General features: G+C 36.9%; 1 protein-coding gene across 1 annotated transcript; it reads right to left on the bottom strand.

Moving 5' to 3' along the window:
* Nucleotides 1–17,307: 17,307 nt before the first annotated feature.
* On the bottom strand, nucleotides 17,308–20,979 carry LOC113294805 (single myb histone 3-like). The gene is made up of 6 exons (XM_026543182.1): nucleotides 20,779–20,979; nucleotides 19,668–19,891; nucleotides 19,088–19,172; nucleotides 18,777–18,860; nucleotides 17,699–17,969; nucleotides 17,308–17,610 (listed from the first exon to the last, which is right to left on the bottom strand). The coding sequence occupies exons 1-6, from the start codon at nucleotides 20,926–20,928 to the stop codon at nucleotides 17,576–17,578; spliced, it is 849 nt and encodes a 282-aa protein (XP_026398967.1). The 5' UTR covers nucleotides 20,929–20,979; the 3' UTR covers nucleotides 17,308–17,575.
* Nucleotides 20,980–23,558: the final 2,579 nt, after the last annotated feature.

Below are 23,558 nucleotides of genomic sequence, written 5' to 3'. Positions count from 1 at the left end.
TTATGACGAGTTTTCAGCTTCTGCAGCATATTTGAGTCCGGATGAGTATTATATAGATTGTTTATGGCTTAATTATGCAACGAATTAGTGCGTCGGATATTTATAGTTATTATGCAGGTCAAAATCTTCATCCAAGTTGTAGGCACATTTTCCTAATCAATATGTGTTCCTTTCATTAATAAACTTATGAGTCGTTTTTGTTGATGTCTTAATTTATTATGTAGTTCGCAGTAGTTTGTGAACTAAATATCAATGATCTGTGTTCCTTTCATTAATAAACTTATGCGTTGTAGTTCGCAGTAGTTGGTTAATGAAAAATCAATAACTACCTGGTCAATACCATTGGATGTGTTTCGGGAAATCTAAAATCGACACAACTTAGAAATGTAATATTTGTTCCATGCTTTAGTCATTTTAGGTCTCTGGGAAGTGAACTGTTTCCATAAGTGAATTTTCAAATTTAGCAGGAGTTTTTTGATCTATGATCACTCACATTGTATGATGTTCATGGACAACAAATTGATATTCAGTTAGTGACATCACTGGAAATTTGAGTCTAGAGTGACATCACTGGAAATTTGAGTCTAGAGAGGGTATAAAATGGAAAGACCACTTAAGATCAGAACTTAGAGACTATTCCACTGAAAGAAGAGATTAATTTTGATAGTTTTGTTTGATAAATGTATGGTTGTATTTTTCAATCCAGACCAATCTGTTTTTATCGTTAAGTGGGTCCATTGAGCCGTTTAATGATACTAATTGACTATTACTAATGACGTAGTAGTTTACATAAAGAGAAAAAAAAAAGAGTAGTAATGACAGCAGATATAGACATACTTTGATATATATAGATTATAAGATCGGAGCATACTTTAATTTAAGCATGAGCATAAGCATAGAGCCATATCATCATATGATGAGTAGTGGGTTTTTACACTTCTTGCGGCCATGATTATAAGTGGTATCCTTTGTTATTTTTTTTTTCTAAAAACTCCTTGCGATAATATAAGACACCAGACGTAGACATGGTCGGGTTTGTATTCTCAAAATTCTGGAGATCTTTATTTTTACTTTTTTGAGTTCAATGTTAAATTTCTTCTGGGCATATTTATAGCACTGATGTTGTGTCATTTATTCACCTTTGGAATTACTATGCCTTTGTTTTAGGTTAGGCTACAACGCATTTTATATTCTTTAACCTTCTTTAATGTAAGCATAAACATAGAGCCATATCAAATGTCAAATGATATTGGAATCATGTATGATTGATAGATAAAGCAATATAGGGAAATATCGTTGAAGCTTTGTCTTTTCAGAAGTCAAATGAGCAAAGCTGGTCGGTTATCTTCTGATTGCCCTATCATGCAATCATATATTGAACTGAAAGAATTGGAGGTGTGAATTTTTATCATATATCATACTTTTGATGATCTTGGCTTCCTTTTTTCTTCTTCGTTTGGCTTATTTTCTGTTTAGATGAAGAAGAAAAAATTGAACAACTGTTGCACTCAGGGAAGAAAAAAGGCATTAAATTGTTATCCTAACAACTGTTGATAATCCTAATTAGGGTATACTGATCAAGTATTGAAATTATGTTTATGAAGCATGAAAGAGAACGTAGTGAAACGAACGAAAATAGTGAAAAACTGCGACATACTTGCAAGAGCTTCTAGATAATATTCCAGAAGGTGTCTATTCTTTTACTGTTTATTCTGCTTCAGGTTGTTGAAGATATTTTACTATCAATGTAAGTTTTCAATGCATATTTTGTCGACATATAAAACAAAACAGGGTATATTGACTGCTTAAATTTGTGGAGATATACTAACCTGATGTCACATTGCAGACAGCTAGCGGGAGGTGGTCATCTTAGACAAAAGATATAATTAGTAGCCCAGTTGCATATATCCGATACTACAATGGTTGATGCATTTAAAGTAAGATAAATTATCCATAGATATTTGCACTGACTTTTTTAATTTACTTTTGAGAATCTCCTTTTGTCCGATCTATCTCGACTTTATGGGGGTGGCATATTCTTTTTTTCCATGTTTTATAATCATAATTTCTTTAGCATCAAAGATTATGACATCTTTGTCATAGTGAACGAGTCCAGTTCCACCATAAATATATGTAGCATAATTTCTATATTTGGCATATTCGCGTATTAGGAAACTCGGACACTGATCTGATTCCCAAAACATTTCGAAGACTACCAGCAGAAGACATTAGGTTAGTTGCATCTGTCTAAGAAATCTTACAAACAATTCTGATGTACATGAAGGTTACGGTTTTGTTAAGACCAGTCTAGCAGCTGAAGGGGTTGTTGTGTATGAATCAGTGCATACTATGGGTTTCACTAAGGAGCTAGAAGATGGCTGGAGAGGATGATGGAGGTTCAGAAAGGGTAATTATATACTTATAAGATCATAATATTATGGTTAAATGTGTGTGTATAAAAAGGGTTTCAGGTACATTCTCTTCTTGCTGTCTTAGCTCAAATGGCAGAGCGCATGGTTTCAACCATGTAGTTGTGGGTTCGAATCCCACAGATAGCATAGTTATTCGAGTAAACCAGAAACTTACATGTTTTAGATACTAGTATATAGTGGACATAGGTGTAGATGTAGAAAACCTTTTATCTCTACACATTGTTTTCTATCGAACATATACCAATATTGTGTTTCTCTGGAGGAGAATATGCTTTAGATACTGGTATATTCAGACATCATTAATCGTTACAGTATTATGAGTTGATTCTTTTTTACCCATTTTCTCAGTTGTACAAAAATCTAATGCAATGGCAGACTTATTTTTGGGATTATTCAATCACATTTCTGAATTTGTTAGATAAGAAGCTTGAAGTTCGAAATGTTTTGTGAAATAATGGTAACGGGGCAATGGATGTTGAGGAGGCATGATAATGGGGATTCTGTTACTTTTAACTGTATATCCATCGAGTGCTTCACTTTATTATACACTCCCTCCATTCCAGTTTAGATGATGTTTTTGGAGTTTTCACGTAGATTAAGAAATGGAGAGAGATATGAAGATTTTCATCCATACCCTTAAGAAAAGTCTTCGAACATTAATTGTTATTAGTGCATTTAAAAATAAACTTATAATTCCAAGACAAAAATTAAGGGTGTTATTGGTAGTTTTGTGGAAAAATATGAAAAATTTCAAGTATTATGGAACAAAAAAACAACCCTAAAACATCATCTAAAATGGAACGGAGGGAGTAGTAGTTTTTTTTATTGCACCAAAATTGGAAATATGTGAGTAATTTAGACACGAGATCATAACTAATAGCATAAATGACCCATGCATTAGAATATTAGATGATGTTGAAAGGTGTGAGAAAGTCAGCGATAAAAGGAAAAGGTTGGATTTGATGAATTTTAATGACTTCACTGTGGAAAATGGAGTAATTTGGGGTTATTCTATTGAGTAGTCAAGTTTTATTGATGCATTGTCATTGTTACACACTTACATAAGAGTCGGTCGTTTTGTCTGTGTGAAACATGAAATGCTGCATTACACATTCTGAAACATGCATCGAGTTGTATAATAATAAGCTTTCTATTCACTGAAGTTGAGTCAAAAAATGTTACGTCGGCAACATCGGGATTAGGATAACATTGTAGCTTTTACTAAAATTTTGATAAACTGTCATGTAATGGCAAGACAGGAATAGATTTATACCTGAAATCGGTTTAGGAATGTATTGTAAGAATGAGCAATGGAAATCTCTTTTCAAGAGGAGTGCTGATGAGTGCCAAATATTGTATATATTTATCCCTTTTTGTTGGCATTTAACTCATCTTTTGTGCATTAATTCTACATTTTATCCCATATTCTGTATTTTCATTGTTTTCAAGAATAAATATTTTTATTAATTAATTTTGCATTTTTAGGTAATAAATAAAGTTCGGATGAGTCGCGGAGCAAAAAGAACAGAAAAGTAGTGAAAAGCCGGGAGAAATCACGCAAGGAAGCCGCGAAGAATGGTGCGCACAACCTCATTTTCTACACACAAAAGCGCCTCCGTTCTCAGCCATCAGATCAGTTCTCAGAAGCATCCGATGGTCGCTCCTTCATAGAGCATCAAAATATGAAGTCTCTGCCAAGCACCACAGTGCTGAAATTCCAAGCCTTCAGATTAGATGTTAGTTGAATCCAACGGTCGCTCCCTTGATGTTCATCAAAGTTTGATATCTCCGCCTTACACTACAACACCTAACCCCATCTAGAGCCGTTAACTTCGTTGTATCAAAAAATCTGACGGTCTCTCCTCGCTTGCCTCCGCATCACCGTCCGATCTACCTACCATCTTCGCATCTCGCAGCTCAGAGTCACAGAACATCAAAACTCGATGGAATCGCCTAACACCCTAGCAACCGAACCCTACCACCTAACCAAACACCCCCTTCTCCCAAACAGTCGAGCCCCTCTTCCATCCCCTCCCTCTGCAGAGACACCATGTCGCCACCACCTTCTCCACCTCTGCCACCAACTCACTGCCACCACCACACCTCCACCATCATCACCCTATCACCCAACAACCAAAACCCATCTCCCCCCTAGCCCTCTAGTTCCCTATTTTCTCACTTTTTCACGCTTCTCTGCCTGAAACCCTAGGCGTGAAAAACTGATAAATTAGGTAACCTAGAGTTGCAATTGGCGCATGAGAAGAGGTCAGGGAGCAATTACAAAGCATGGGTCGACGATTTCAAGGATCAATTTCAAAGAAATTAGGTAAACCTAATTCAACTGATTTTTGGGGAAGAACCCTAATTTTGTAATTTAGGGAAATTGTGTCTGTGAACTATAAATAGAGAATGGGTGTGGTGTGAGAAGCTATGTTTGGATTAGCCTGCATCCAGAACTTTCAAGTTCTGTTAAATGTTAATTTTCAATTTCAGCTCAGTTCAGATTCATGTTCATGTTAACTAGGTTCTGTTTAGTTTCACTGCTCCTGTTAAAATTGTTTGTCTCCTGTTATGCTTAGGATGCTCCTGTTATGTTGTCTCCTGTTAATTGTTTGTCTCCTGTTAATTGTTATGCTTAGGATGCTTCTGTTATGTTGTAAAAATTGTTAATGCCTGTTACTTGTGTCCTGTTAATGCTTGAGGCTCCTGTTGATGTCAGTTAAATGTTCACTGTCATGTTTAAACTTGCTGTTAGTTTGATGGAATGCTAGGCTAGATATCTGTGAAGCATTGATGTGATTGTGCAATGGAAGAAATCAGTGCTCATAGCAAGCTGATTTTCTTGCCATTCCTTGTGTATGCTTAGGTTGCACTGTTGATTGAGCATTGGGAGAAACTAGTGCTCATAGCAAGCTAGTTCTCTTCCCATTCTATAGGAATGCCTGTATTCTTGCCTTAGTATTGCTTCATTTCAGCTTCACCACATCCCTGCCCTTGGCCTTAGGCCTTGGTTCATTCTTTGTTTTTGCCACTGTTTTACTTTCACTTCCATGCTCATTTTGTTTGCTGTTTTCTTCCTTGCTTGTGCATTCTGTCACTGCTGTTGTGCACTTGCCTTGCTGCATTGCACTGCTGCCTTATACTATTTGTTTCCCCTGCTGCTACTCCTTTTCCTGTTAACTGCTTTTCCTTCTTCTTGGCCTTGTGCTGTTGTGCACTGCTTGTGCAGCTGCTACATTGCCTTCTCTGCCACTTCTGCTGCTACATTGCCTTCTCTGTCACTTGTGCTGCTGCCACTTCTTCCCCTGCCTTGCAAACTGTTGCTGCTCACTTGTGCAACTGCTGTGCAGTCTTGCTACTCCTGCAGCCAAGCAAAGGCCAGTCCAACTGAGCCCAAAGCTCAGCTCATTCCAAAAAGCTAAGGCCCAGTCCACAGTTACCAAGCCCAGGTTTGAACCAAAAACCAAAGCCCAGTTCATTAAGGCCCCAAAGCCCAAGTTCATTATTAAGGCCCAATCCAATTCAGGCTTAATCAAAAGCCTAAGTTTAAGGCCAAAGCCCATTTACATTTCAAAGACCAACTGAGCCCAAGCTCAGTTCATTTTATTGTGAACAAACCCAAAAGGCTTCATAGCCCAATAGCAATTTAGGAACCCAAATAGCTAAAACACTTCCAAAACACACCCGATCTCTGTGGATCGACCCGTATTTGCACGAGCTACAACTGACGACCGTGCACTTGCGGTATTACTGTAGGCCCCCGTTTTTATCACGCTCAATTTTATACCCATCTCCGGGCCTGCCAAGTTTTTGGCGTCGTTGCCGGGGATTGGTGCTGTGTTTTATCTGTGTTTTTCTTAGCTATTTTTATATTTCATTTCATTGCATTTGCATCTGCATCTGCTTCACTTCATTTGCTGTTGGACCTGCTGTTCTGAACCTGTTTTTCCTCTGCTGGGACGCCACCGAGGAAAAGAACCAAAACCCAACTGGGTTTTTGCAACAATATCAGAGCAGCTGGGCTGTGCTAAAAAGGTAAGCCTAAACCCATTCAATTGAGAGAACCCAACCTGTGGGCTTCCAAATTTCTTTAATTGTGGGCTTGTAATAATTAACCCAATTTTTTGGGCTTTTTATTTTTCTATTTTGGGTTTGTAATAATTTATTTGTGGGCTTGTTGTTTAATTTGTGGGCTTGTATTTATTTTGTGTGGGCTTGTTTAAATTCTTCCATTGGACTTGTATTTTGGACTCTGGGTTTAAACCCGACTGAGCTTATAACTGATTGTGGACCTGCTTCCACTCAAGAGTGGACCTCGAAACCAAAGTTTTAAAACAAACGTCGGGCCTTAACCAACTGGGCCAAATTAAACTTTCAAAATTAAAACTTAGTGTTTCTTGAGCCGCAGCCTTCATTCCATTAGAGGACCAACAGTGGGCTTGCTCCCAATTTTAAAAACCAAATTTTATTCTCTTTAAAAAAAAAAAGAAAAAAAAAAATCTTTTGCTCCCAATTTTTAGACCAAATTTCTACTTTGCTCCCATTTTTAACCAAATTTTTTCCTTTCTCCCATTTTAAACCAAAAATATTATTTTGCTCCCATTTTTAAACCAAATTTTCTTTTTTCAAAATTTTCCCATAAAAAAACCAAATTTTTAAAACCCATTAAAACCAAATAGTGGGCTTTGTGTCATTTCAAAATGGACCAACCTCGTGCTCTCCATGAATACATGTATCCATCAATACAAATTCCATTATCATGTATTGTATTGCCTCAAACCAATAACCCTTTTAAAATAAATGCAAGCATGATACAAATACTTCCTATATTTCGAGGGTTCGATTCTGAGAACCCCTATACTCATGTAAGAGAGTTTGAACAAATTTGTCGGACTATGCAACCTGATCATTTGTCCGAAGACTCTCTGAAATTGCGTTTGTTTACATTTTCTTTAAAAGAAAGGGCCAAAACATGGTTTTACGGTTTGAGACCACAATCAATCACCACTTGGGAACAACTCACTAATCAATTTTTCCAAAAAATTTTTCCACACCATAGGACCATCGCTATTCGTCAAAATATCAATTGTTTTGTCCAATTGTATGAGGAAACTGTTTTTCACTATTTTGAACGTTTTAATGATTTGTTGAGTGAATGTCCGCACCATGGAATTGAGAAGTGGAGACTTGTCGTCATCCTCTATGAGGGACTAGACTTTAAATCTCGAACCATGGTTGAATCTATGTGTAATGGTGAGTTTATTGATAAATCTGTGGATGATGCATGGAATTTTTTAGCCGAGATTGCAGAGAAAACCCATCAATGGGAATCCGTTAGGGAAACAGGAACGACACCACATGATATGAGTCACCCTCATGAATTAGAGTTTTATTCTTGTAATAGCTCCGACCTTAGGATTGAAAATTATCCTAGATTGCAAAATTCCTATCATGATGATGATGATGATTATGATGTTATTTTAGAAGAGCATGTCTATACTAAAAATGTTATGGAACCTTTGGGTTCAAATACATTAGGCTTCTCTGCCCCGACCTTAATGCATGATATTTCTTCTAGTATTCCATGTGATGTTTCCCCTGATGTGCCGATACACAAGAATAAATCCGTTGATGATGTTGATAATTCTGATTGTAATCTTGCCAATTTGATTGATGATTGTGAGCATGATGTGACATGTGTAGATGAGTTAGAAGATTTTGATTTGATTGATAATGATATGCCTATTCTTCTACATGAGTCACCATCTGTTGGCCTTCCACCCAACCTAGATTTGGTTTGTACCCATATTGTCAAACCGATTTTTCTGAAAATTCCTAATCTAGGTTTGGAACTGTGTGCTTCCCAAGTCCTTTTGGACTATTTTGCTTCCAAATATAATACATTTGAGGAACCACAGTTGGAATTAGCATGTTTGCCTGTCCCTAGCACAGTTCATTTCGAGCTAGACCTTTTGCATGATGAACCCCCGAAACTGCGCGATTTTGTTTTCAAAACTATATCTTCTGTAAAATCCAGGTTTGGGGGTAGCTCATTTTGTTTCACAGTTTCACTTGCGTTTCTTTCCTGTTATTATTGTGTGAAGCTGTTGAAATGTCTACACTTCGTCTTTTGGGTTGATCCTCAACTCTTTAGATTGTTAGTGTATGGTGAATTTTTGTATATAATCCAGTAGATAAAATTTTAAAAAAACCCTTTTGTTCCTTTTGTATATATTTTGCTAATCCAATATGATCTCGGCTGAAATATGTTGGATTTTTGCTTAGAATAACGGAGTTTTAATTCTGCTTTCGCTGAAATCGGGTATTCTCTCTCCTTTTACTCTACTCAGCATGTCCCTTTCCATATGTTGCATTTTAATCCTTTCCATATTTTGAAACATTGAGGCCAATGTTTAGTTTAGGTTTGGGGGTATAGAGTAGATACCATGATAATATGCCATAATTGAAAACAAAACTCCATCTTTTTGAAAAAATTGAAAAATTCCAGAAAAATTGAAAAATCAAAATTCAAAAAAATTAAAAAATTGAAAAAAATCATAAAAAATGGAGCTCATTTACCTTGAAATGTTGACTCTTGTGCAAATATGTATAATTATTAGGAGTCTTAGTCTAGATATTTAGGCACCCTGATTCTAGCACAATTCACATAGTGATAAGAAATTTGCACGCGCACGATCTACCAATACATGTATGGCCTCGATCTTCAAGGTGTTGGATAGGAAGTTACGATTGCCAATCACTTTAGAATACTGAACGAAACTGGACTAGCTTGTTCTTTGGTTGGTTGGGATAGAAGGTGGAGGTTACATTAAGAAAGACAACCATCGAATTTAACTGGGTGCATCAAAAAGGGATACCTCTTGCAAAGTGTCATGTAATCTTTTGTTTCTTTTTGTTTTGTATCAAAAGTGTATCAGTTTCAAAAAAAAAAAAAAAAAAAAAAAAAAAAAAAAAGATGTATATATTCAGAAAAAAAAAATATATATATCAGAAAAATACCAAAAAAATCAAGTATTTATCAATTCTATCATCTCTTGTTCCAAAAATAAAAAGAGAATAGTCAATGTAAATAAGAGTCATGTAAATAGTCATCTTTTGTGTTTTTGTGTTGTAAGCAAGGAGGGTGTATGCCATTGATGTACAACGCGAGCAATTGTGAAATACCTCCAACTCATTCACAATTCTCGTAAAGTCCGGACAGCTAGCTAGATTTCGACCTTGGTTCTTAGCCTGAGAAACTATCTCTTGGTGATTAGTAGTCATAACTTCAGATCTTTCTTTACACATGTGTAGATACACTTTACACTCTTATCACATGTCCTTATTTGTTATCAGTGCTAGGATTGTGCCTTCGATAGCTAGATTGACATCTCCATTTTGCTGTGAGCTTAACTGTTTTGCACATGTCACATTTGATGGAATATGAGCTTATATTTTGTCCTTAGGTTTTGTAGACACACCTCTGGTAAACCTTCACGAGACTTCAACTCGTCCACTAGGGACACTTAGTGGTTTAAAAGGCTTAGTGCATACGCTAAATGCATTCGAGAGACCAGCGACAGTGGTATAGTTAGGATTTCCTTAGTTTTGTTTTACTTGAGGACAAGTAAAATTCAGGTTTGGGGGTATTTGATGAGTGCCAAATATTGTATATATTTATCCCTTTTTGTTGGCATTTAACTCATCTTTTGTGCATTAATTCTACATTTTATCCCATATTCTGTATTTTCATTGTTTTCAAGAATAAATATTTTTATTAATTAATTTTGCATTTTTAGGTAATAAATAAAGTTCGGATGAGTCGCGGAGAAAAAAGAGCATAAAAGTAGTGAAAAGCCGGGAGAAATCACGCAAGGAAGCCGCGAAGAATGGTGCGCACAACCTCATTTCCTACACACAAAAGCGCCTCCGTTCTCAGCCATCAGATCAGTTCTCAGAAGCATCCGATGGTCGCTCCTTCATAGAGCATCAAAATCTGAAGTCTCTGCCAAGCACCACAGCGCTGAAATTCCAAGCCTTCAGATTGGATGTTAGTTGAATCCAACGGTCGCTCCCTTGTTGTTCATCAACGTTTGATATCTCCGCCTTACACTACAACACCTAACCCCATCTAGAGCCGTTAACTTCGTTGTATCAAAAAATATGACGGTCTCTCCTCGCTTGCCTCCGCATCACCGTCTGATCTACCTACCATCTTCACATCTCGCAGCTCAGAGTCACAGAACATCAAAACTCGATGGAATCGCCTAACACCCTAGCAACCGAACCCTACCACCTAACCAAACACCCCCTTCTCCCAAACAGTCGAGCCCCTCTTCCATCCCCTCCCTCTGCAGAGACACCATGTCGCCACCACCTTCTCCACCTCTGCCACCAACTCACTGCCACCACCACACCTCCACCATCATCACCCTATCACCCAACAACCAAAACCCATCTCCCCCCTAGCCCTCTAGTTCCCTATTTTCTCACTTTTTCACGCTTCTCTGCCTGAAACCCTAGGCGTGAAAAACTGATAAATTAGGTAACCTAGAGTTGCAATTGGCGCATGAGAAGAGGTCAGGGAGCAATTACAAAGCATGGGTCGACGATTTCAAGGATCAATTTCAAAGAAATTATGTAAACCTAATTCAACTGATTTTTGGGGAAGAACCCTAATTTTGTAATTTAGGGAAATTGTGTCTGTGAACTATAAATAGAGAATGGGTGTGGTGTGAGAAGCTATGTTTGGATTAGCCTGCATCCAGAACTTTCAAGTTCTGTTAAATGTTAATTTTCAATTTCAGCTCAGTTCAGATTCATGTTCATGTTAACTAGGTTCTGTTTAGTTTCACTGCTCCTGTTAAAATTGTTTGTCTCCTGTTATGCTTAGGATGCTCCTGTTATGTTGTCTCCTGTTAATTGTTTGTCTCCTGTTAATTGTTATGCTTAGGATGCTTCTGTTATGTTGTAAAAATTGTTAATGCCTGTTACTTGTGTCTTGTTAATGCTTGAGGCTCCTGTTGATGTCAGTTAAATGTTCACTGTCATGTTTAAACTTGCTGTTAGTTTGATGGAATGCTAGGCTAGATATCTGTGAAGCATTGATGTGATTGTGCAATGGAAGAAATCAGTGCTCATAGAAAGCTGATTTTCTTGCCATTCCTTGTGTATGCTTAGGTTGCACTGTTGATTGAGCATTGGGAGAAACTAGTGCTCATAGCAAGCTAGTTCTCTTCCCATTCTATAGGAATGCCTGTATTCTTGCCTTAGTATTGCTTCATTTCAGCTTCACCACATCCCTGCCCTTGGCCTTAGGCCTTGGTTCATTCTTTGTTTTTGCCACTATTTTACTTTCACTTCCATGCTCATTTTGTTTGCTGTAATCTTCCTTGCTTGTGCATTCTGTCACTGCTGTTGTGCACTTGCCTTGCTGCATTGCACTGCTGCCTTATACTATTTGCTTCCCCTGCTGCTACTCCTTTTCCTGTTAACTGCTTTTCCTTCTTCTTGGCCTTGTGCTGTTGTGCACTGCTTGTGCAGCTGCTACATTGCCTTCTCTGCCACTTCTGCTGCTACATTGCCTTCTCTGTCACTTGTGCTGCTGCCACTTCTTCCCCTGCCTTGCAAACTGTTGCTGCTCACTTGTGCAGCTGCTGTGCAGTCTTGCTACTCCTGCAGCCAAGCAAAGGCCAATCCAACTGAGCCCAAAGCTCAGCTCATTCCAAAAAGCTAAGGCCCAGTCCACAGTTACCAAGCCCAGGTTTGAACCAAAAACCAAAGCCCAGTTCATTAAGGCCCTAAAGCCCAAGTTCATTATTAAGGCCCAATCCAATTCAGGCTTAATCAAAAGCCTAAGTTTAAGGCCAAAGCCCATTTACATTTCAAAGACCAACTGAGCCCAAGCTCAGTTCATTTTATTGTGAACAAACCCAAAAGGCTTCATAACCCAATAGCAATTTAGGAACCCAAATAGCTAAAACACTTCCAAAACACACCCGATCTCTGTGGATCGACCCGTATTTGCACGAGCTACAACTGACGACCGTGCACTTGCGGTATTACTGTAGGCCCCCGTTTTTATCACGCTCAATTTTATACCCATCTCCGGGCCTGCCAAGTGCATACCTTCTCTTGCTTTACGTCATTCTATTTCCATAAGATAGGCTGAGTTGGAAATCCGGTATGCAACAGCTGGATATTGATATAGGAAAGTATACTAAATCTCCATTGACTCAAATAGTTTTACAATTTCCACTTTTTCCAACGGATAGGCAAGAGTATTCTACTATCATAAGACCAAAAAAACTATTTCAAGAGTTATTAGCAAATGCTTAGGCATAAATTGAGCAGAATAGTCTATACTCATGAATAGGCTGCCAAGGGATTGTTATGTTAGTACAACAAAAATGGCAGGCGATGTGATGAAACCCAACAAAGGAGGTAAGCCCTGTCATGCCATCGTCGTCCATTGGTGGTCCCATCTATATGACTGAGATATATCAAGATTAATGCTTATCATACGTTTTGATTACCACCCAAATATCTGTCGGACACTAACTGTAAATTTCAAATGGCTGGAGGTTATAGACGAGCTCCTGCTACATCAATATGCTTGATCGTCCTAATTTGATTGCCCGTGTCTCCAAGTTAAATAGAGACCATTTAATGGCGAAAATCAAACCAAAAAAGTGTTTTAAAGTGGTTGCACACGTTGTACAATGTAATTTCAAAATGCAGGTGGCCTCATATACACGCTTTTTCATTTTTTTGATGATCCTTAAAAATCTCGAATAGTGGAGTTGGTTAAACTTGTTGTTTGTGCCCCGTTTCCATTTAAAATGATTGACCCAGTTTTTTCCAAAATGTTAGGAAATGCATGTTCCATGTAAGATTTTACGTGCATGAAAAATAAAAAATGTAAGTGGGTATCTAATATATTATGAACATGATGAAGGCAGGGAGGTTTCTGTTCATAATAAATACTCCCTCCGTTCCATTTTAGATTATGTTTTAGGGTTGTTTTTTTGTTCCATAATACTTGAAAGTTTTCATATTTTTCCACAAAACTACCAATAACACCCTTACTTTTTGTCTTGGAACTATAAGTTTATTTTTAAATGCACTAATAACAATTAATGTTCGAAGACTTTTTCTAAGGGTATGGATGGAAAATCTTCATATCTCTCTCCATTTTTTAATCTACGTGAAAACTCCAAAAACATCATCTAAAGTGGAACGGAGGGAATACATAGCAAGAAATACAAATATTGTTCCGTACCACCCATATTTTTCTAGAAATTTAATGGCTACATTAATATTGAAATAGGTGGGGGATAAGGGTTGCGAAATACACACAAGTATATCTACAAAAGTTCGAAAATTCTCGGCGCGTGTAACGTTAGAATTCAGTGAATATGACGAGGCACAATAATATATTGATGCAAGATATGATGTACCACCACAGGTTTCGTGGCTTTTGGAAGGCCATTCGCCACACCAAGAAGAGAATAACGTTGTTCTTTTGACCATCCACCTTCGGTGGAAAACAAAGAATTGCGTACGATGTCATAAGTCAATGGATAAAGTTGGCAAAGTTGCAGAAGAATATAAGTCAATATTGATGGTGTACTATTACAACATGTTCGTTTCAAGGAATTAGATTCCGGATAATCCAATTCCTAGGGAATGAACCCAATTTCTTGAACCGAACGGTGCAAATAAACTTTTTGTAATTAAGAATTTTGATTCCTAGGAATCCAATTCCCTCCAAAATAGTAGAATTCTATTGCATTGGTCAAATAGTGCAATGGAATTGGATTCCGGGGTAAAAACAAAGATAACTGAATTACCTCAACCGAACATGAATTTTTAGGATTTGAATTGCATTCCTTGGAATCCAATTCCAAGAATTGGATTACCTCATAATTGAATTCTTAGGTTTTCAGTTCTCCCGAACAAACGGGATGTTAATATTAACCCCACTTCAAAGGATATCCTTATCAAGAATTTCGGTACCACTTTGTATGGACAAAGAAAAATGGAAAATAAGACAAAGAGGTTTTGCGCTTACAAGGATATACTTTTCCAGCCATAATGCCGGTGTGTCATATACCATATTCGGTTGGAAGGTGCATATTCATTTGAATTTCTGAAAATAGTTAAGGATGGTGCCATAGTGAAACTTCACTCTGCTTTCCAAGCAGTGTGCATTTCCCTTGGAATTTTAGAAGACGATGAACCGTTTTAGTGTCTCTAGGAAGCAACAATGATGAAAACTGGAATTCAACTGAGAAACTATTCAAGTTCACTCTTTGCGACCGTAATCCAACTCAATAAAAGGCATCGTGGTCAAAGTTTGGACTAAACATATTTGATGACTTACACTTTAATCTACGTATGAGGTACAAAATTCATAAGCCAACTAATGGACAAGTAATTGATTATGGATTATATCCCCTTGATAAAAGATACATGAACCTGGCAAGTTTCTTGATGGTTTCTAAGATATGCCAAAACCAGTATCAAGTTGGAGTGATGTCTTTGACTAAGGTATCAATTGCTGCAATTTTCGGTATGAGATTCTGAAATCAATGAAGATATTAGGATGTTGAACTTTGCTCAGTTTTTAGCATATAATGAAGTAATTGGTTTCTTACAAGCACATAATAGTAATTTTTTCTTCTCTAAAAGGAAGTGCAAGAGGTGGCTAAACTTTTGTATGCAACATATGGTTCGCAATTTGTCGCGAAAAATACATATTTCTTAGTGTTGTTTCTTCTATAATTTCAAGCGAAAGAATTTTTTTTAACTTTTGTAGGAAACATTGATAATCCTGTATCCTATTTTTGGTGGGTGGTTGTTCCGTGCATTCTACATTCAAGATTCCAAAAAAAAAAAAATAGTTGAAACCAGTGTTTGGGATTTGAGAAATAGGATACATATGCTAAACTTCTGAGGCAAGTGAAGCAAATTATATAGGAAGACATTTCCATGCGTTATAGACTTTGTGTTCAAGGAGTTCATCGAAAAATTCATGGTTGTCTCGATCATAAAAGAACATCGGTGAAGTTATAGGTACTATGTGCAGAGATACATTTGTCGCTATCCTTGGAGGATGTCGGGAAAAAATCATTAGAGCATGTCTGAATATTTTAGTTTTCTCTTGCGTTGTTTCTTCCTGCGTTTTTATTTGTATTACAACCTCTGTTTCGTAATAATAGGAAGGTTTCTGTGTAAATTCCTGCCTGTTATCTTGAAATGGAGGGAGTATTAGTGAATGATTTTTTATGAATATAATTTATTTATTTTAAAAAAACAACTTGATAATGGATAATAGGTTGTCCAATAAATCCAAAAAGAAACCAACATTTGGAAGATGTTGCCGCAAAGGAAAGTAATACTTCTTCTATTGCTTGAACCTCCCAGGACCGGGGAGATCTATATGATAGGGACGAACCTCCCAGGACCGGGGAGATCTATATGATAGGGACGAACCTCCCAGGACCGGGGAGATCTATATGATAGGGATGAATGACCAAACCCGATAATACAATGCCTCGAATGTGTTTACCAACCCTTGTTGCAGATATGACAAGATTCCTAAGTGAATTTCAATATGTGAAGAACTTCGACACATGAGTTTAGCTCTAGGTGTTCATGCGAAACAAAATCCGCAACTCGATAAAGATGTTATTGGAAAAATCAAGATCACTCTCTTATAACATAATAATGCATTTTATACGCACGCACAACCTGAGTAATATCAGTCCCATCGAGAAAAATGTGAAAGTCATCACCCACTATGAAGAATCTACGAATAAAAGGCGCTACAATTTGCTAAAAGCGGAAGAAGTTTTATTTATACTTCCCATGGATGGTTATGAGACACCTAGCATTATGGATAGTATACTTTAGTTGAAGACAAATTAAGGATTTTCCCGTATCTCCGGGTGTCACCCTTGCATTATGTTTTTCTCATTCCGGACGACGAGTTAAGGTGGAAACTTGATATGAAACAACTTGATCCAGACACATGAAAACATATTAGAATTCTAAAATTATTTCATAGTTTACGCGTTTTTAGCTATTAGATGAGTATTATCTTATCCTTAAAAACGCGTTTTTAGCGTTTCACCAATTAAAAAACCGCATACGTTATCTCACAAAAATCAGGATATGCTGCAAGAATATCGTTACAATAATATAAATTTCTTAAAAACTTATGGGTTGAATGCCAAAGACGGAGATAAGCCTTACGTTTACCCCTCGATTTTCATTGGTGTACCCGAGCATATGTTCGAGATCTACCAAGATTTAGTGACTGACAGATCGCACACAGATGTTGTTCCTTCCAACCGAGTCTGCCATGAATATTTAATTGCAACATTTAATGTGAATATTGTTCCTATTATTATCACATGTTGATGATTGTTACATATCCAATTATACTTACGATATGTCAAATATTAATGCAAGAATTGTAAAATGTTTAAAACAAATACATGGATGACGGGATCTTGATGTTTATGATATGCCAAGTGTCAACAGTAGTCCAGAAACCAATTACCAATAACAAGATGTACGAAGTTGTAATTGTATTGTTGATGATAACATATGCAAGACAATTTATCAAAAGTTAATTTAACTTAGATTATGCAATTTTGTATGGTTTTCATTTTTTTTGGAAGCTTAAATGAGTATTTTCCAATTTTTAAAGAAAACTTTCAAAAAATTGATGGTAGGCATACTTTATAGATCTATCAACATATAATGAGTTAAAAACTATGTAGCAAAGACTACGTGTCACGTGACAATAATCAGAGGTTGAGCCGGGGCGTATGTCCCGGTGATACCTAGTTATAACAGAAAAGCATCTAAGAAGAACAAATAGACTTAAAACACATAAATTTAGGGTTTTACAGTGTAAATTAGTATTCAGAGCATGGTGAAATCTCCACTTTCAGAACTCGTGTTTTTTCCTCATTTTTCACATAACAAACCTTTGTATAGCCTACCCATCTAATACGTTCTACGAAGAAGAAGACATAGCGTCTACAGTTAGCATAACATGCCTTAATATACAAATGTACTAGTTCAGATGCCACAGACCCCCTCGGTTTCGCAGAATCTTGGTCCATATCTCAGAAAGCCATGATCACAGGTTCACCACGCTTGCCTGAAAGAAAATACAAAGATTTGAATCTTCAAATTCAATAAACAGGAAGGAAATGAGAGAGAGGGGGGCAGACTGGGTTAGATTTTACATTGTTCCAATATGTCTTCGAAAAACTGCTTCATGCATGCTGAGTGTTCAGCCATCCCTTCTACCCTCTCTGCTTCCTTAACTGCCTCAGACGCCACAAATGATTTGTTTTCGGCCTCAGCAATTTTCTGGGCCGTAAATATTGAGGATTCCATAATTGTGGAACCAGGAAACCTACAGTCGGGTGATTTCTTTGCTTGGCTTTCTTTGGCTTTTGGGTGTGATCTTGTTCCAAACGTGGCATCTTTCTTGATCTTGTAATAATTCTGGACCTGCATATCACCGTGAAAACAGAAAGATCGTATAACCAAATAAGCAGGTGAACCTCCTATTCCTGTAATTAGATTTGGGTCTTTTAGTTCAATCATTCACAAGTAAGAATAACGCTTACTGGATAAACGCAACATTGATCTGTTCATAAAGTTATCTATCCCCAGTATTCAAATGGAACAGTAGCGAAAAGAGAAAAAGAGATGCTATTCCCAGTATTTAACAAAGAACGAATGATAGTATTTCCTAACATTACAATGAAGTAACCAACCAAGATGGGAAATGAGGAAGCACTGTCACGAGGCTACTCAGAGCCATGAAATCTTGATGAACTGTTGAGATCCGATATAATGTTCTAAAGCCGCGAAAACCAACTCCAACAACACTCGGGAAAATATGGTCAGCAGTTAATGTGACAATTATCCGGAGCCAAGTATGACGAAATCCATAAATGTTTTATGTCAGTTTCTCAATACAATTAAGGTAATATGGATGGCATATTTCTGTAAAATAGATACTAATGAACTTAACTTTCATGCTTACAAGTGTGAACCAGATATGTTTTAAAATTACTGGAGTTATGTTCGTGATCTTAAGCATGTCTCTGACTCGTGGAAAGTGCAAACCCAACCATGTGTTTCAGGGATATATACAAGCTCAATTTCATTAACATAAACTCATCAACAGCTAGCATCGATGCAGATAAACACAAGGCATATTGAAATATTATAAATAACTAACACCAACCTAGTATAGTGACTAGAATACGGTTTCTTAGTTGTTATAAGTATTATGTGAAAGGAGTTCACCTTTTCAAGTTTGTCCTGTGCAACAAGCCTTCTCAACTTTGAACTTAACAATCTTCTAAAGTTAGATGGCACTTCATGCCTTCGCTGCAATACATTACAAGCAAACATTCTTATTTCTATTTTTAAGAAATATGAGTAAAAGCGACCATCTTACTATTCAAATGTCTATCCTATTCTAAATGTTTCAACATGTTTTCTACTACTAATCTACTTGAAGTATACACGGATAGAAAAATATATGATTGCAAAAAGAACAAAAACAAACAAAAATAGAAAGTGAAAGCAGTAAGTTGACAAGATGTCTCTCTGACCTCAATAAAGTCGTCGATAGCACCAATATCTGCTCCATTGGGATCTTTAATGTTAGAAAGTGCTTCAAGTATCATCGCATTGTATCTGTCATCGGAGCATTGAGCAACTTATGAGTCATGAAACCACCATGACTAAATAAAAGAAGAAAAAAAAGAAAGAGAATAAGAAGAGAAAGGTAGATCCGGCACATCTGGGATATAAATATGTTTACCTAAAACTCTTATTATAAAATCTAAGAAAAGAAGATTCCTATGATAATCTCTGATAACACAAACAAGCCATTCATCATGCACCTTCCAAGATTTTACACGGGTTTCTCAAGGTATTGTAATGTGCAAATTATATTCTATTACAAGCGCATAAATATAACTAAAATGCAGATAAACCAGTTTATAGCTAGTTTCCATTAGATTTATACAATAGGAACTGATTATTAAAAATAAAATTACAAATATAATTAATCATACCAAATAAACAAACAAAAGTAATATGTCAGTGAAACAAAGAATCCAAATTGGCAAATACCTGGCCTGTACATGAGTTAAAGCTCGAAAAACAGACAAAAGAGTTGACACCTACCGAGGTGGAGGCTTCCCGTCTGTTGTGTTCTTTGTGTGATCTACCAAAACTTTATCTTTTGCTTCCTCGGTAGTTTGAGAGGATGAAGAAGATTGAAAGATGGCTATGGCTGATTGAGTCTTTGGCACCTTTGGTGTGGTTGCTGCTACTGCTGCGGCTGCCTTAACACCTTTTGGCCTAGAGCCCTCCCCAGTTGCACTTACACTCATGTTCCTCCATTTATCCTGTCCAAAGTATAACATTAACAGAATAGAAAAAAGTATCACAACTAACCCTTAAAGATTTATAGTATCTGGTATAAATTTGTCTAATATCCATCAAACAGCAATTCCACTAGGAAAACGAACAGCCAAAGCAAAAATCGACAAAAGCAGTTCACAAAAATACCATCACCATTCACCAACAACAACAACAATTAGACTATTACAAATAAATCCAATAACCATCACACCCAGTTCCCCCAATAAAAAGAAAAACCGAACCAAGATCTACATATGCAGTTCATAAACCACCACCAGCAACAAAAACAGCAACACTGGTATAACTTGGTCTTATATCCTCAGACACCAATTTCCCCGAAAAATAAAAATCCGAACCAAAATCCACAAATACAGTTCATAAACCATAAACCACCAGCAGCAACAAAAACAGCACGACTAGTATAAATTGGTCTAATATCCATCAAACACCAATTCCCCCAAGAATGACAAAACTGATCCAAAATCGACAAATGCAGTCCAATTAACCACCACCAACAACAACAAGACTAGGACAAATTGATCTAAAAACAACCATCAAACCGAAAGCCGAAACAAAATCTACAAACCCACTCAGTCTATAAAACACAATCAACACCAAAGAATCAACTTTTCCAGTTTTATTTATAAATCATAATCAGCCTTTACAAAATCAACCTTTTTGGTACTTTAAACCTTTAAATACCTGATTCAACACAAATTCTTTAGCTATGTTTTGCAATTAGACTATCCTTAATCAAAATTCCGTCTCTCAACTCAATCAAATAAGAAAATAAAACAAACCCAGAATGTAATAAGTACAGATAAACAAAACCCATCAATAAAATTCGATGAGAGCGATAATAATAATAAACCTTTAAATCAATGTTGGAACGAGCGGCAAGAATATGAGTGTATTCAGGATCTTTTTGAATGTTTTTCCATTTTCCTGTTCCGTGCTTGTTAACACCAGCTTTTAGTGCTTCTTCTTCTTCGGCTGTCCATTTCTGCTTCGGAGCTCCCATTCTCTCTCAATGTTTCTTTTTTTCTCCCTGTTCTGTGAATTTGGGGGAAAAGTGTAAACCTAGAAAGATTAATCACACAGGGATGAGATTGTAAATTAGCTATTAATATGAGGAGTTACTCTTTTAATAGAGTGACCCCCTAACGTGAGACTCACGTGACAGGCAAATTTTTAGCTTTTTATGAGCGTAATCTTGCCGGAAATGGGTCAACCAGTGGGTTATTGTGATGGTTAGTTTGTATCACACAGGTGCCTAAACTTGCTAATGGTCCGGCTTCAATTATGATCATTAGGGGTGTAAGTAATACCCGAAAATACTCAGCATGCCTGTACCCGCCCGAGCCCGCCTGTACCCGAAGTAGCCCAAAGCCTGTTATGGCCCGTCATGGGCCACCCGGTCTGGCCTGGATTAATTTATTGGGCGGTCCCGGGCTTTGCAATTAATTATGATGCCCGGCCTGATACCCGGCCTGAAAGCCTTCTATGTGCCATTAATCATTTAATATCCTCTTAAAAAGACTTAAACGTTACAATTTTATAATTGTCAATTTTGTGTCAAGAAAAATAAAGTATATAGTTGTTTTTACTTATAATTAACCTTTTCAAAACATTAATGGTAATATATTTTCTTATTATAGAAAGTTTACTGTACTCTAATTAATTAATTATTATAGGCTAAAATTTAAAATTTGTCATTGTAATTTAAATATAAAATAATACTATCACTTACGGTATGCAATGTTAGAAAGGAAAGGATATCGTATTAAAAGTAAATAAATTTAATATCGTTCATTTGAAAATTTAAACTGAAAAAAAAATAGTGGCATGTCCGGCCCGATCTGGCCTGCCCGTATAAAAAGCGGGCTTTGGGCGGTCTTTGGGTAGCAAATTATCTACTTTTGCCCGGCCTGCCCGGCCTGAAATTTTTTACGGGCTCGTAAATATTAAGTCTGGCCTGCCCGGCCTGTCTTAGTTTTTGGGCCGGGCGGCCCGGTCTGCCCGAATTTACACCCCTAATGGTCATTAACCCTGCTATGTTCAACCCAATAATGGGGTTTGTGAATATTTGTGCATGGTTCGGGTTTTGATTCGTTGTCGAGTATAAGATTGTAACTATACTTACTTCGAAAGACAATAAGGAGTGGTCTTTACTTTGGTTACCAAATCATGGAGAAATATAGTTACTAGTGTTGCTGAAATCTCCCCGCCTCCTGGTTGTTCTCCTTTTCCAAGCCCGAATGGTAACCAAATCTTGGGGAAATGGGGAAATATTCATACACCATCCACTCTTTGTGGGGGTGATCTTTCCTGGAGGATAACTAATAGAGAAGTACAAGAAGATGAGATAACAATTAATAATAATCAATATGAATTTCATTATTGGCATGTAGCTCTCGTTCGACATTCACAAGGAGAACATTCAATTCATTCGATTCCCGGATGAATATAGTCTGATCTGAACCTTGACGACGACTACAATGATAGATATAGTGGTTGAACATCATCTTCTGGAATATAAAGGATATCCTTGCGTTTCACTGTTGCGAAAATCAATGGAAAGCAATCTAGAACTAACTAGGGTTTAGGTTTAGATTAAAGAAGAAGGTAATAAACAGGAGAAGAGATAAACTAAAGCAACTTGAGTTTCTATTGATTTTCAATGATACAATTATCGTACAAGACACATTATATATACACAGATTCACTTGAACTACAAGACATCTTATTTCCTAAAGAATACTGATTTCCTAATATACATTGCATAATACGTGTCCAGCAGGGTAATGTGTGCTACTTGACACACATACCATATGTAGTGTTAACACCCTCCCGCAAGCATAACGGGTTATCCTGAACCGTTAGCTTGAACCGTAAAGAAGAAAACCGATCCTTTAATAATGTTTTTGTGAATATATCCGCTATTTGATCCTTAGATGATATAAGCATGACATCAAGAAGTTTAGAAGCAACTTGATCGCGAACAAAATGATAATCAATCTCAATATGCTTTGTCCGTGCATGAAAAATACGATTGACAGTGAGATAAGTAGCACCAAGATTATCACACCATGGAACCGGAGGGGATTGAGTGGAAACACGAAGTTCTGAAAGAAGTGACTGAATCCACATAATTTCAGCAGTAGCAATTGCAAGTCCCCTATATTCTGCATCAATACTAGAACGAGATATTGTTTTCTATTTACGAGCACTCCAAGAAATAATATTACCACCCAAGTAAATACAATTTCCACTAGTAGAACGTCGATCTTCAAAAGAACCAGCCCAATCTGAATCAGTATACGCACTGAAAGATAATTTTATAGAAGGAGAGGGCCGAAGAAGTATACCGAAGGTATGCGTATTTTTAAGATAATGTAGTATACGCTTTACCAGACCCTAGTGAAAAACAGTGGGTGCATGCATAAAACGACATACCTTATTAACATCATATGCCAAATCAGGACGAGTAAATGTCAAAGATTGTAAAGCTCCAACAATACTACGATATTCAGTAGCATCAGATAATAAGGTACTACGATCAGAGGAGATGTCACCAGAAGTACTAAGTGGGGTTTGAATAGGTTTAACACCATCCATTTTTGCTCGAATAAGAAGATCATGAGCATACCT

This window comes from Papaver somniferum, chromosome 7 (assembly GCF_003573695.1).
Source record: "Papaver somniferum cultivar HN1 chromosome 7, ASM357369v1, whole genome shotgun sequence".
Lineage (NCBI taxonomy): Eukaryota > Viridiplantae > Streptophyta > Magnoliopsida > Ranunculales > Papaveraceae > Papaver > Papaver somniferum.
This window is presented reverse-complemented; position numbering and strand designations above follow the sequence as displayed.

Coding starts and splice junctions, on each gene's coding strand:
- LOC113294805 (XM_026543182.1), bottom strand. CDS start 20,928: ATGGGAGCTCCGAAGCAGAAATGGACAGCCGAAGAAGAAGAAGCACTA. Junction 19,892..20,778: donor GTTCCAACATTGATTTAAAG/GTTTATTATTAT, acceptor TACTTTGGACAG/GATAAATGGAGGAACATGAG. Junction 17,611..17,698: donor CGAAGACATATTGGAACAAT/GTAAAATCTAAC, acceptor ATTTTCTTTCAG/GCAAGCGTGGTGAACCTGTG.